Source organism: Coregonus lavaretus (assembly GCF_964263955.1).
Source record: "Coregonus lavaretus genome assembly, chromosome: 10".
In the NCBI taxonomy this organism is placed as follows: Eukaryota; Metazoa; Chordata; class Actinopteri; order Salmoniformes; family Salmonidae; genus Coregonus; species Coregonus lavaretus.
This window is the reverse complement of record NC_139997.1, coordinates 46382151-46396623: the sequence shown is the minus strand read 5'-3', so window position 1 is coordinate 46396623 and position 14473 is coordinate 46382151. Positions and strand designations below refer to the sequence as shown.

The 14473-nt window shown below is 41.3% G+C and overlaps 2 protein-coding genes across 6 annotated transcripts; one reads left to right on the top strand and one right to left on the bottom strand.

Annotated features, from left to right (window-relative positions):
* The first annotated feature begins 7674 nt into the window (after window positions 1-7674).
* LOC311135979 (TP53-regulated inhibitor of apoptosis 1-like) lies at window positions 7675-8478 on the top strand. Its single transcript, XM_084170024.1, has 2 exons — window positions 7675-7923; window positions 8312-8478. Exons 1-2 carry the CDS (start codon window positions 7750-7752, stop codon window positions 8387-8389), a joined length of 252 nt encoding a protein of 83 aa, XP_084026150.1. The 5' UTR covers window positions 7675-7749; the 3' UTR covers window positions 8390-8478.
* Window positions 8479-9150: 672 nt separating this feature from the next.
* LOC311136478 (serine/arginine-rich splicing factor 9-like) lies at window positions 9151-12838 on the bottom strand. 5 transcript variants are annotated; one of them, XM_084170615.1, is made up of 6 exons: window positions 12746-12831; window positions 12171-12214; window positions 11475-11654; window positions 11104-11288; window positions 10119-10291; window positions 9151-9999 (listed from the first exon to the last, which is right to left on the bottom strand). In XM_084170615.1, the coding sequence occupies exons 3-6, from the start codon at window positions 11630-11632 to the stop codon at window positions 9766-9768; spliced, it is 750 nt and encodes a 249-aa protein (XP_084026741.1). In that variant the 5' UTR covers window positions 11633-11654; window positions 12171-12214; window positions 12746-12831; the 3' UTR covers window positions 9151-9765. The 5 variants fall into 5 exon arrangements, with proteins under 5 accessions (XP_084026741.1, XP_084026743.1, XP_084026742.1 ...); XM_084170617.1 differs by having other exon boundaries at window positions 11475-11651; XM_084170616.1 differs by lacking the exon at window positions 12171-12214 and having other exon boundaries at window positions 12746-12838.
* Window positions 12839-14473: the final 1635 nt, after the last annotated feature.

The following is a 14473-nucleotide window of genomic DNA, read 5'->3' as shown; positions in this document are numbered from 1 at the left end:
GCATCAGGAAATTGAGTCTATCATAGTTCATGTGGGATTCAATTACATTATGAAGGGCAGCTCCAAACAGCTGAAGATGGATTTTAAAGAACTGATTGGGTCTCTGCTTGACACCAACAAACGCCCCATAATATCTGGCCCTGTGCCCTCCCTAAATCGTGGCATTGAACGTTTCAGCAGACTTTTAGCCCTCCATAACTGGCTACATGACCATTGCAGCTCTGTGGGTGTAACATTTATTGAAAATGTTAATACCTTCTGGTAACAAAGCTTGTTTTATTAGAAGGATGGGATCCACCCAAATCATTTGGGTTCCTGGATCCTTTCACAGCATTATAAGTCTGCGTTGAGACAATGACTTATCAATGACCCAAGCCCAGCTCAGTTAATCCCTACCATTGTGTCGCTGAGTTGTCATAATGCTTCAGCAAATGTACATTATCTCAGGGGCATTGGAAGACACAATGTAAGTAACCTAATCTATGTCCCTCTAACTGCCCTGAATGCCTCTGTTGATCCTACAGCTTTTGTATGCAGTAATCATGTGCCTATGAACCAGAGTTATACTGTTAGCACTGAGGCGGTGTGCCCTAGTAGCAAGTCCACTGTGTGCAGCTCACCCTGCACTAACATAAATAACATGAGCATGTCTACTTCTGCTAAGCTTCCCAGTAAAGCAATGAAATCAAGCATCCTGGAAAAGTGCTAAAAATAGCCCACATTAACAGATGTAGCTTAAGAAACAAGGTTCATGAAATCAATAATTTGGTAGTAACAGATGACATTCATATTCTGATAATCTCTGAAACTCACTTAGCTAATACCTTTGATGATACAGTGGTAGCAATACATGGTTATATACAGAAAATACAGAAATACCAATGGTGGAGGTGTTGCGGTTTATATCCAGAACCACATTCCTGTAAAGCTTAGAGACGATCTCATGTTAAATACTGTTGAAGTAATATGGCTACAGGTTCATCTGCCTCACTTAAAGCCCATTCTTGTGGGAAGCTGTTATAGACCACCAAGTGCTAACAGTCAGTATCTGGATAACATGTGTGAAATACTTGATAATGTATGTGATATCAACAGAGAGGTATATTTTTTGGGTGATTTCAATATTGACTGGCTTTCATCAAGCTACCCACTCAAGAAAAAGCTTCAAACTGTAACTAGGGCCTGCAACCTGGTTTAGGTTATCAGTCAACCTACCAGGGTAGTTACAAACAGCACAGAATGAAATCATCAACATGTATTGATCACATCTTTACTAATGCTGCAGAAATTTGCTTTAAAGCAGTATCCAAATCCATCAGATGTAGTGGTGACAATATAGCAGCCATATCTAGGAAAACCAAAGTTCCAAAGGCTGGACCTAATATAGTGTGTAAGAGGTCGACAATAAATGTTGTAGTGATTACAATGTTGTTAATGTAAATAATATGTGTTGGTCTATGGTGTGTAACGAGGAGCAACCAGACGCTGCACTTTACACATTTATGAAATTGCTTATTCCAGTTACTAATAAGCATGCACCCATTATGAAAATGACTGTAAAAACTGTGAAATCCCCGTGGATTGATGAGGAATTGAAAAATTGTATGGTTGAGAGGGATGAGACAAAAGGAATGGCAAATAAGTCTGGCCACACAACCGATTGGCAAACGTACTGCAAATTGAAAAATCATGTGACTAAACTGAATAAAAAGAAGAAGAAACTATGCTATGAAACAAAGATAAATTATATAAAGATAGTAAAAAGCTTTGGAGCACCTGAAATGAAATTTTGGACAAAAAGGCAAACTCAGCTCCATGGCTCATTCATCACAAAACCCACTGATATTGCCAATTTCTTTCATTATTGTTTCATTGGCAAGATTAGCAAATTTAGGCATGACATGCCAGCAACAAACGCTGATACTACATATCCAAGTATAACTGATCAAGTTATGCAAGACAAGCATTGTAATTTTGAATTCCGTGAAGTGAGTGTGGAAGAGGGGAAAAAATGATTGTTGTCTGACAACTTGGATGGAAAATTACTGAGGATAATAGCGGACGATATTGCCACTCCTATTTGTCATATCTTCAATCTAAGCCTACTAGAAAGTGTGTGCCCTCAGGCCTGGAGGGAAGCAAAAGTAATTCCGCTACCCAAGAATAGTAAAGCCCCCTTTACTGGCTCAAATAGCTGACCAATCAGGCTGTTACCAACCCTTGGTAAACTTGTTTGATCAGATACAATGCTATTTTACTGTAAACAAATTGCCAACAGACTTTCAGCACGCTTATCGGGAAGGACATTCAACAAGCAAGGCACTTACACAAATGACTGATGATTAGTTGAGAAAAATTGATAATTTAAAAGATTGTGGGAGCTGTTTTGTTAGACTTCAGTGCGGCTTTTGACATTATCGATCATAGTCTGCTGATGGAAAAACATATGTGTTATGGCTTTATACCCCCTGATATATTGTGGATAAAGAGTTACCTGTCTAACAGAACACAGAGGGTGTTCTTTAATGAAAGCCTCTCCAACATAATCCAAGTAGAATCAGGAATTCCCCAGGGCAGCTGTCTAGGCCCCTTACTTTTTTCAATCTTTACTAATGACATGCCACTGGCCTTGAGTAAAGCCAGTGAGTCTATGTATGCGGATGACTCAACACTATACACGTCAGCTACTACAGCGAGTGAAATCACTGCAACACTTAACAAAGAGCTGCAGTTAGTTTCAGAATGGGTGGCAAGGAATAAGTTAGTCCTAAATATTTCAAAAACTAAAAGCATTGTATTTGGGACAATCATTTACTAAACCCTAAACCTCAACTAAATCTTGTAAAAAATAATGTGGAAATTGAGCAAGTTGAGGTGACTAAACTGCTTGGTGTAACCCTGGATTGTAAATTGTCATGGTCAAAACATGTTGATACAACAATAGCTAAATTGGGGAGAAGTCTGTCCATAATAAAGTGCTGCTCTACCTTTTTAACAACACTATCAACACGGCATGTCCTACAAGCTCTAGTTTTGTCGCACCTGGACTACTGTTCAGTCGTGTGGTCAGGAGCCACAAAGAGGGACCTCGGAAAATTACAATTGGCTCAGAACAGGGCAGCATGACTGGCCCTTAAATGTAAATGTATGCACTCACTAACTGTAAGTCGCTCTGGATAACAGCGTCTGCTAAATGACTAAAATGTAAAATGAGAGCTAACATTAATAATAGGCATGTAAATCTCTCATGGCTCAAAGTGGAGGAGAGATCGACTTCATCACTACTTGTTTTTGTAAAAAGTGTTGACATGCTGAATGCACGGAGGTGTCTGTTTAAACTACTAGCACATAGCTCGGACACCCATGCATACTCCACAAGACATGCCACCAAAGGTCTCTTCACAATCCCCAAGTCAAGAACAGACTATGGGAGGCGCACAGTACTACATAGTGCCATGGCTACATGGAACTCTATTCCACATCAGGTAACTGATGCAAGCAGTAGAATCAGATTTAAAAAAACAGATAAAAATACACCTTATGGAACAGAGGGGACTGTGAAGAGAGACACACACACACAGGCAAAGACACACATACACATGATAAGACACACACTCTACACATACGTACACATGGATTTTGTAATGTAGATATGTGATAGAGTAGAGTAGTGGCCTGAGGAAACACACTTAATGTGTTGTGAAAAGTGATTTGAAATGTAATGTCATGTAATATTTTAAATTGTATATAACTGCCTCAATATTAGGAAGAGGGTGGTCCTCTGTAGCTCAATTGGTAGAGAATGGCGCTTGTAATGCCAGGTTAGTGGGTTCGTTCCCCGGGACCACCCATACGTAAAAATGTATGCACACATGACTGTAAGTCGCTTTGGATAAAAGCGTCTGCTAAATGGGTAGCTGCTGCCTTGACAGGAACTAATGGGGATCCTTAATAAATACAAATACAAAATATTTGTGTAATTGTGGTCATGCTCTTCACCCTTACAAAAATGTATCATGGTAGTACAATGAAAAACATACCATGCTTTTTTGGTCACTGCCATGGCAGGAAAATACCATGGTACTGGTGCAAATACCATGGTATTTTCCTGCCATGGTAGTCACAAAAAAAACATAATAGTGGCATGGTAATTTTTTCATTGCAATACCATAGCCGGAAAATACCATGTTATTTGCACCAGTACCATGGTATTTTCCTGCCATGGTAGTGACCGAAAATAACATGATATTTTAAAAATTGTACTAGCTACCAATGTACACAAATTAACCATTGTAGTACAATGAAAATGTTTTACCATGGTAGTACAATGGTTTTGTACTAGCAGCATGTAGTGAAACATGAAAGCATGGTAGTTGTTTACAATTTACATTTACGTCATTTAGCAGACGCTCTTATCCAGAGCGACTTACAGTTAGTGAGTGCATACATTTTCATTCTGGCCCCCCGTGGGAAACGAAACCATAACCCTGGCGTTGCAAGCGCCATGCTCTACCAACTGAGCTACAGGGGACTATATTATGATGGTCTGTGTCCCACAGTTTTTCGGGTAAAGTGACCAAAAACATAGCAATTTATGGTCCTCACATTATGCAACATTGACTACTTGCTCTGCAATGGCAAAGTGTAGGCCTAGTACCCTCTTAAACCCCTTTAGCGCATAGTGAAAAACCACAACACACATGGTCTAGTAGTGTAGTGTACCCTCTTAAACCTTGGGACCTGTATTGGGTATGGTGAGAAGAATGAAACCTTGAAGATTTAAAATTGTATCTGGTGTGGCTCTCTTTTCTTTATCATTTAGCAGACACTCTTATCCAGAGCGACTTACAGTTTTAGTGAGTGCATACATTTTTCATACTAGCCCCCCGTGGGAATCGAACCCACAACCCTGGCTTTGCAAGCGCCATGCTCTACCAACTGAGCTACAGGAGGCCCTTACAGTTTTAGTTGGCTCACTCTCATTCAACTGACTTGGCTACTCTTATACAATTCTAAATATGCAACATAGTAACATTTTCTTTGTTGTAAAAAGGTACTGTCATCTTATCTCATAGATACATTTCATTATGTAATTATCAACATATCCCTAAAAACATAAAGTTACAATGTTTCCCTTTGTTTACACTCTGTGCGAACGTTTGTTGGTCCTGTCGCCATAACTACGACAGGCTAGCTTGACTGGAGATAACTTTAGCCAATGTTAGTTTAATTAATTTATAAAAGTCAGTTAGCATAGAAGCTATCAAAACAATATTTCGTTAATCTGGTGCTTCTCTCTTCAGTTCAGTTGCCTTGGCTCTCTCATTCAACTGGCTCACTGACTAGTAGCCATGGCTAGCGTGAGAGCCAAAGAAGCACAACACCCTTTGACTATAAATACTGTAAATGATTACAAAATGCCAAAGACTAGGCTTCAATATATCACACATTCTCCCACATTTCAGGTTGGCAACACTGGGAACCCAAACATGAGCAAAAAACTGTACTATTTATACAGAAAGTATTACCCCTTTTTCATAGCAACTCTTTCCTTTTTCTTTGATGTAACAGACAAACTAGGACCAGCAATAGTAGCCTGCCTCTGATTTGATCAGAAACGTGCCCATACTGGTATATACATTCATCAACAAAATACCAACCACGCTCTTTTGACCTTGGGGGGTTTATTTATTTACTGCATTATACTGCCATTGTACTATGGTAATGCACAATTAATAAAGATGGTACCATATGATAATTTTTGGTACCATTATCATAATTGTGCGTTATATTTTACATTTTAGTCTTTTAGCAGACACTCTTATCCAGAGCGACTTACAGTTAGTGAATTCATACATTTTCATACAGGCCCCCCGTGGGAATCGAACCCACAACCCTGGCGTTGCAAACGCCATGCTCTACCAACTGAGCTACCATGGTAAAATGTATAATGCAGGTTGAAACCATGGTATTTCCATGATCCACATCTAGACCATGGTAAAAATGAGTCAATACCATGGTATTATTTAGGTGCATGGCAGTATAATCATACTTCAAGGTTAAAACCATGGTACATTTCCATGATTCAGACTATACCATGGTATAAGTGAAAGTACCATAGTAGTACCATGGTATGAATGAAAGTACCATAGTAGTACCATTGTACATTTTTGTAAGGGCGCCCTCCTCATCATTTTTGCCTTCTGTGTCTGTGAGTATCCATAGCAACAGCTCAGTTTGGGCTGCTCAATGATGACACAGAGAGCTGTTAGTAGATCTCAGCTAGCCCCTTTTTGTAACTCTAAACTCTGACTAACAGCTGTAACTTTTTATTGGTAGAAGCTATTCCTAATCCGCTCTATCCAATCAGAGGGGTACAGCCCACCCTTCTCTTCAGAGACAGGCAAACTAGCCAGTTAAGTTATTTAGAGCACGGCACATGATCCTGGAAAAGGAGGTTGAAGCTAGTAAGCATTAGACATCTTCTCTTTATCATTCCAGGTCGTCCAGACCAGGAAAGTATTTGAAATCAGTATTTTAAAGTATTTTAAATCATAACGCTAGCTGTTCGGTTTGAAACAGATTGACAAATCATGGGAACTATGAAGACATTCATTCCTGCTAGTCAATTGTTGCTAGGCAACAGTAGCCAAGGCAACACTGCTCCCTTATGGCTAAAGAGAGTGTGAGAAACATGCTAACATACAGTAAATGTGTGCTTTAATATTAACTAAATACTGCACTCTGACCCACAAAACGTATTTGCTAGATTCATGATAGTGTTGTTAGACAAAGCAAGGAAAGTGAACTTCAAAACGTGATGTAGTTTTATTGGAATTTGCAACTGTTGTTGGTAAATAATGAATCTGCTAGCTTCTGACACGATTTACTGAAGCTAGATTGAGAGCAGTTGATGGGATCTAAAAATGCTCTATCTACAGATTGGTAGACACTATTCCTAATCTGTTTTCGGATTTGAAAAGCAGAGAAGTAGGGGAAGATTTAATAACCTCTATGTTTTTGTCTGACTTGTTGGGGGAGCGGTCAAAATGGCAGTTTGCAAAAGCTGTAACTTTTTATCAGAATATTATTTTTTGTTGAAACGCCAGATTTGAGTAGCAGAGAAGTAGACGAAGATCTAAACGCTCTAACTTTTTGTCTAAGTTGTTGCAAAGTGGTCAAAGTAGCTGATCATTTGTGTCAAAGTTGCATTATTGCATTTACAGTGAATGGAAATTGTAATTGACGATGTCACAACGGGGTATTTTAGAATCTTGATGAAAGCCCATACAAGGGGATGAAGGACAAAAAAGGAGAACAAATGTTAAATATTTTTAAAAGTATAACATATATTTTAAAAAGCTGTATACAAGCAACTCAAGATTGACCATTCAGCACGTTTTAAAGTTTGAATGGCGTTTCTAGCTGAAACTGTGTAAGAGGTCTAGCATGCTAAAGAATAATAATAAGAAGATTGTCGAAGATTGAAGCTGGGGCTTTTGCTTCGCAAACGCCACAATAAGAAGTATGTCGAAGATTGAAGCTGGGGCTTTTGCTTCGCAAGCCCTACAATTAACCGGTTCCGTCTGTTGTGTAGATTTACGATGTGTAGCTTGTTCAACTACGTCATCAATATACGCCATGCTGTCTGGCCAATCAGACCACATGGTTCAAGGAGAGTCAAGAAAACTGTGCGGAAGAGACACTTAAGCTTAAAACATTTATCCCTTCAGTATTTGTTATTCTCATATGTTCTATGGTTATTCTGTCTTGAAGATGAATAGTGTTGGAGAGGGCTGCACTGACCTAAAACGGGAATATGACCAGTGCTTTAACCGTTGGTTTGCTGAGAAATTCTTGAAGGAAGATCGAAGCGGTGATCCCTGTACCGAAATGTTCAAGAAATATCAGCATTGTGTCCAGGTAAATACATGATATCAAACACGGACATATGTTGTTAGCTAGCTATCCGCCTGATGTTTCCTCATAATCACCACTCATTGATGCTGCACCGTTTACTGTTAGGTAACCAAAACAGCCATGATGCAACACCAATGTGTCAGTTGTCATGATATTAGGTCCCAGAATAAGTATATTATTCAAAAGACTGAAGCACAGATAAAAGGGGAAACTTAGCTAGCTTGTTATAAAACATATTTGACTAAAAGACATCAATGTATTGGAAATAAATATATCCTCAATAAATGATATAGGCCTACTGTCTTCTCAGAATTAATTATTATTTAGTGTTTTTAAATGTCAGATGTCTAATCTAATGAGACAGCTACATATGTTGTGCTTGTATTTGCAGAAGGCCATCAAAGAAAAGGACATTCCCATTGATAGCGTAGAATTCATGGGCCCCAATAAAGAGAAACCAGACAGCTGAGATGGAGGATCTCCCCAACAACTTTGCCCTGTGACTCACTGGGATTGCCATGGACCATGTACAGGGTTTCCACCCTTTTATCTTGGATTGGGTTTTGTTTGAGGCCGCTGTCCTTCTAATGTGGAGACTAATGAGCATTCATATGAAGGATCCAAAATGCTAAATGACTTGACAATGGGTATTGTAATTTCTATGTTGGGAATGGATTACAAGTGGAAGCTAAGAATCCAGACATTTGGGTCAGACCAATAAATATCCATGGTCACAAGATGCATGTAAATTGGTGGTCACATCAGATACTCATTCATTATAAAGGACTATGATACTTTGCAAAGGGAGTAAAAAATAAATACAAATTCAGTTCTGGAATTGTCGATGTCTATTATAAGAGTGCCTGGCTTAATGTCCCTCACAAGACAACTGAAGAGGGCATCAATGTGGAAGCATTGGGCTTGAAGAGAAAGCTCATCAACATCATACAAGGACATTCATTTGGTTTACACTGTGCAATATTAGATGTTTTGTCTGTCTCGCTCTTAGCTCCATTGCACTTCAGTTTTTTTCCCAGTGTATGATTTGATTCTCAGTGCATGATGCGATGCAATGTAATGCTGTGATTGACATGTACATTGACAAAACAATAAATAGAACAATCATGTTACATTACTACCAAGTAATATTTTCAGCTCTGTGGATGGACATCAAAAGGTGTAGCAGGAAACCTAATCTGCAATGTGACAAACCATTGAGTGCAGGTGTTTGGTTTGTTTCAGTGCTTTTAATTGAAAAACAAAATTATCTTGCATACAGCCACCACAGGTTACAAAAACAGGAGGGAAAACAGGAATGAACTGGCTAAAAAGTTCAATATTTCTTTAAAATAAAACATGATTTTCGCAGAGGTTTACCAGGAGATTACAATCAAAATCAATTTCCAAATGTATTAATTCATTCTTAGAGGTTCACACACACTTACAATTCATTTAAAAGGAATAGATGATACAGGCAGATGTTCACATTTAGTTTTTGTTGAGTGTCACTATTCTCAGGGCAGTGTTCATCAAACAGATCATGTTCATATATGTACTTGAGCAGCAAGACCAGTTAATTGGCATGTTAACAAATGGTCTCACCAGACATCAGAACTGAGCTGACTACAGTGACCTGACACAGGGAGCTGAAGCTTAAGTCAATCAACAGGAAGAAATCAACAATGTTAATGCCAACAGGAGGGCAGGGGTGACTGATAAAGGAATGTACATAGCAAGCAAAAGGGGGACAATTATTTGTGTGTGTCTTAGGGAGGAGATATGGGATCAAAATAATAATTAAACTGCCCCTAATCATCAGTGCCCTCTTGTGAATGGCTGGCTGGTCTACCGATAGTGGCGTGGGGGCGGGCTATGGTACGGTACTGAGTGTCGCCTCGCTGGGGGGCTATGGCGGGACACAGAGCGGCGTGGGGGTGACTGGTAGCGCTGTGGAGGGGACCCTCTGCTTTGGTAAGGTGGTGGTGAGTAGCCACGCCCCCGGGGGGATCTGGAGCGGGACCGCGAGCGACCATAACTGGCACCACGTTCTCCGTGGACACGTATGTTCGCCGTCTCCCCCTGAGGGACACAGAGCAAATGACTGAGACGACCCGTTTTCCATCATGAACTTGGATAAGCTTGTTGTGACACAAATGCACTCATATTTGACATGTTTTACTGTGGAGATGTGTACCCACCTGATGGGAACGGAACTCAGTCCTGTCCAGTCTGCGCAGGGCATATTCCATGTCCTCCCGACGGACAAACTCCACCACTCCTTCACCATCCCTCTGCACGTCGGCGAAACACACATCCCCTGCCTCACGCATGTGGTCTTTCAGATCCTGCCAGCTCCCAGTTTGGGGCAAACCTGGGAGGGGATACATCACATTGTCATTTTACCAAAAGCTGCCCAGTCTGCATAATGTCTCTGCTTGTTGGAGTGGAAGAGTGATATTTTTGATGCCATCAAATATGGCTTTTCAAGTACAGTTTCTATAGACCCGTTTCAGGTGGCATGTACCCAATTCACATTTGTATTTACATTTCATGCAAAGCTTTGAGGGATACTATAAGTATGCAAATAGTCAGTCACTACTAATATTTTCCCTTGATTTGAAAGAAAAGTATGATCTGACTGCCAGTTGTGTTGAAACCTAAGAAATAAGCTCTTCTAGCTATATTAGAGGATATACAACACAGATACAATTAGGGCCGGGACGATACCAGTATCCCGATAACTCTTTAGTTCTTAAAAAACCTGCTGTATGTAAAATAGTGTGCTATAGCTAGGAAAATAAAATGTGACTCTGGATGACAACACAATGATGTTTGTTTTCAACATTAGGGCTGTTTTCCTAAAGAAAAGATCCGCTTTGTGTTTTATTTCCTTGCCACGACACTAACGAGTATCGCGATACTGGTATTGCCCCGGCCCTAATAGCGAAATACCTCCAAGCAATGGGTAAAACAAAAATTAATGATAAAACATACACCTACCAGTCACTATGGCCGGTGTTTGGGTTTATGCAGTCAACATGATCAGTTTGAGTTTTTATTGTTTTGCTCGTGTTTGTTTTGGGCAGCTGACTTGACCTCCACTTAGTCCCCTTGACCTCCAGTCCGCCAAGAGAGAGAGAGAGACAAAAACAACACTGCCTACGACTCAGAACGTCCACCTACCAGTCACTATCACCCGGAACTCAGATCTCCGAGTTGGAGGCCCAAACCTCCCCCTAGGACCCCCTCCTTCTCCTCCTCCCATAGGGCCACTAAATTTGGCGCCAGAGGAGCGAGGGTATTCTACACGTAGCTTGGAGTCTCCGAATCCATATCCATTCCTTCCATAGACCGCGTCTTCCGCATCCCTAAGAGGAGAGAGCACAGAACTCCTTACTTACTTGCCTAAGGGAAATACACTTGGCAACGCCTTCTCCATCCGTTCCCTGAGGTCAGTCCCTGGTGATGTTACTAAATCAGAGGAGAACAGCTTGCCAAACAGCCAGGTATTGTGATTGGACTTGTACACGCACTAGATCATCCCTGGAACTCACCGTGGATCATCGAAGCGAACAAAAGCAAAAGGGATGGTTCCCCTGTTATTCTTTAGTTCGATATCCCGGATTTTTCCATATTTGAAGAAGAGATCCTCTATGTCCCTCTCCTGGACGTCCATTGGAAGATTTCCCACGTAGATCCTTCCATCAGTCATTGTTGGTATTGGTTAGGCCCTGCTAAAATAAACCGAAGGCACCTGCAGGCTTCAAACTCACTGATCGATTCCAAGAACAATGGTGGAGATTATCGGTATCCTAATCCTAGTCCCAATCCTAGTCCATCCTCTTCTAATGCTTTAAATTACCAAAAAATCTAGAATCCGTGTCCTAATCCAAATCCTAGGCCGTCCTCTTCTAATGCTTTAAATTGCACACACAATTTTTTATAGAATCCGTATCCTAATCCTAGTCCCAATCCGTCCTCTTCTAATGCTTTAATTAGGAAAAATCTAGAATCTTTGTGGAGCAGGAGTAGTAGTAGTACATGTTGAGTTCAATATAATCTGCAGAGCACCTTGGACCAGAGTCTGAAAGCTTTAGAACACAGGGTAATGCTGATGAATGCCTTGGACTCATAAATTATACACCTAGTTAGCAGAAGTCTTTTGAACATGCACTAGTTAGTGGCTAACTAGCTAGTACTACCAGAAATACTTTATTTAAGGCAATTAATGTATTTTTGGTACTACTGACCTTACTTCAAAGTGACGTATCATAATAAACCACTTCGAAAGGTTCTGTAGCAAAAAGAGGCGGGCTACAGTTAGCTAACTAGACAGTAAAATCTAAAGTCAGTAACAAGTCAGCCCGCTAAATAAAGTCAGCATGCTAAGCTAACAACATGGCTAGTTAGCTATGTGTTAGCTCTCGAGAACCCAATGCCATACAGCCATTAGGATTGGAGTCATGAGAAGGCTAATGTTAGTTAACTAGTTATGTGTTTGCATTCGACATAAACAATGTTTTTGAATATACTTTCCCCCCCTATCGAATACGATTAACTAGATAACGTTAGTATTATCTACAGTTCGCTAGGTCCGCCAATCTGTTATAACACAATACAATGGAGTGATTGATTAACTGGCTAGCTAGCTAACTTTAGTCCTCTTTTGTTGATTCCGTCCATGCTAACGTTAGCTAAAACGTTAGCTATCGTCTACTCTCCTTTCATTTAAAAGTATAAATAGCAACAAGTATTTCGATCAGTTATTAATCTTTATGAAGAGCAAATTATTTGCTATAAAAATATATATAAATTTCAGACATACCTGAGTATTTCTTTTGAAAATATGTGGAAGGCTATCTAGCAGTCTCTTCCTAGCCTCAAAGCAGGAAGTCAGCTCGAGGTGTCGCTGGTTCGCAACGTCACAAATACAAATCAAATCAAATTCTATTTGTCACATGCGCCGAATAAAAGAGGTGTTGTTGGTCGCGGTAACTGAGGTAATATGTACATGTAGGTAGAGTTAAAGTGACTATGCATAGATAATAAACAGAGAGTAGCAACAGCGTAAAAGAGGTGAGGTGTGGGGGGGGGGGGGGGGGGGGGGGTTGGGGGACAGCAGAGAGAACAGTCTATGAACAGTCCTAGGGTGGGTGGAGTCTTTGACAATTTTTAGGGCCTTCCTCTGACACCACCTGGTATAGAGGTCCTGGATGGCAGGAAGCTTGGCCCCAGTGATGTACTGGGCCGTACACACTACCCTCTGTAGTGCCTTGGGGTCGGAGGCCGAGCAGTTGCCATACCAGGCAGTGATGCAACCAGTCAGGATGCTCTCGATGGTGCAGCTGTATAACTTTTTGAGGATCTGAGGACCCATGCCAAAGCTTTTCAGTCTCCTGAGGGGGAATAGGCTTTGTCGTGCCCTCTTCACGACTGTCTTGGTGTGTTTGGACCATGATAGTTTGTTGGTGATGTGGACACCAAGGAACTTGAAGCTCTCAACCTGCTCCACTACAACCCTGTCGATGAGAATGGGGGCGTGCTCGGTCCTCCTTTTCCTGTAGTCCACAATCATCTCCTTTGTCTTGATCATGTTGAGGGAGAGGTTGTTATCCTGGCACCACACGGCCAGGTCTCTGACCTCCTCCCTATAAGCTGTTTCATCGTTGTCGGTGATCAGGCCTACCACTATTGTGTCATCGGCAAACTTAATGATGGTGTTGGAGTCGTGCCTGGCCATGCAGTCATGGGTGAACAGGGAGTACAGGAGGGGACTGAGCACGCACCCCTGAAGGGTCCCCGTGTTGAGGATCAGCGTGGCAGATGTGTTGTTACCTACCCTTACCACCTGGGGGCGGCCCGTCAGGAAGTCTGGGATCCAATTGCAGAGGGAGGTATTTAGTCCCAGGGTCCTTAGCTTAGTGATGAGCTTTGAGGGCACTATGGTGTTGAACGCTGAGCTGTAGTCAATGAATAGCATTCTCACGTAGGTATTCTATCATCTGTAGATCTGTTGGGGCAGTATGCAAATTGAAGTGGGACTAGGGTTTCTGGGATAATGGTGTTGAGGTGAGCCATGACCAGCCTTTCAAATCACTTCATGGCTACAGACATGAGCGCTACGGGTCTGTAGTCATTTAGGCAGGTTACCTTAGTGTTCTTGGGCACAGGGACTATGATGGTCTGCTTGAAACATGTTGGTATTACAAACTCAGTCAGGGACAGGTTGAAAATGTCAGTGAAGACACTTGCCAGTTGGTCAGCGCATGCTCGGAGTACATGTCCTGGTAATCCGTCTGGCCCTGCGGCCTTGTGAATGTTGACCTGTTTAAAGGTCTTACTCACATCGGCTACGGAGAGTGTGATCACACAGTCGTCCGGAACAGCTGAGGCTCTCATGCATGCTTCAGTGTTGCTTGCCTCGAAGCGAGCGTAGAAGTAATTTAGCTCATCTGGTAGGCTCGTGTCACTGTGCAGATCGCTGCTGTGCTTCCCTTTGTAGTCAGTATTAATTTGCAGGCCCTGCCACATCCGACGAGCGTCGGAGCCAGTG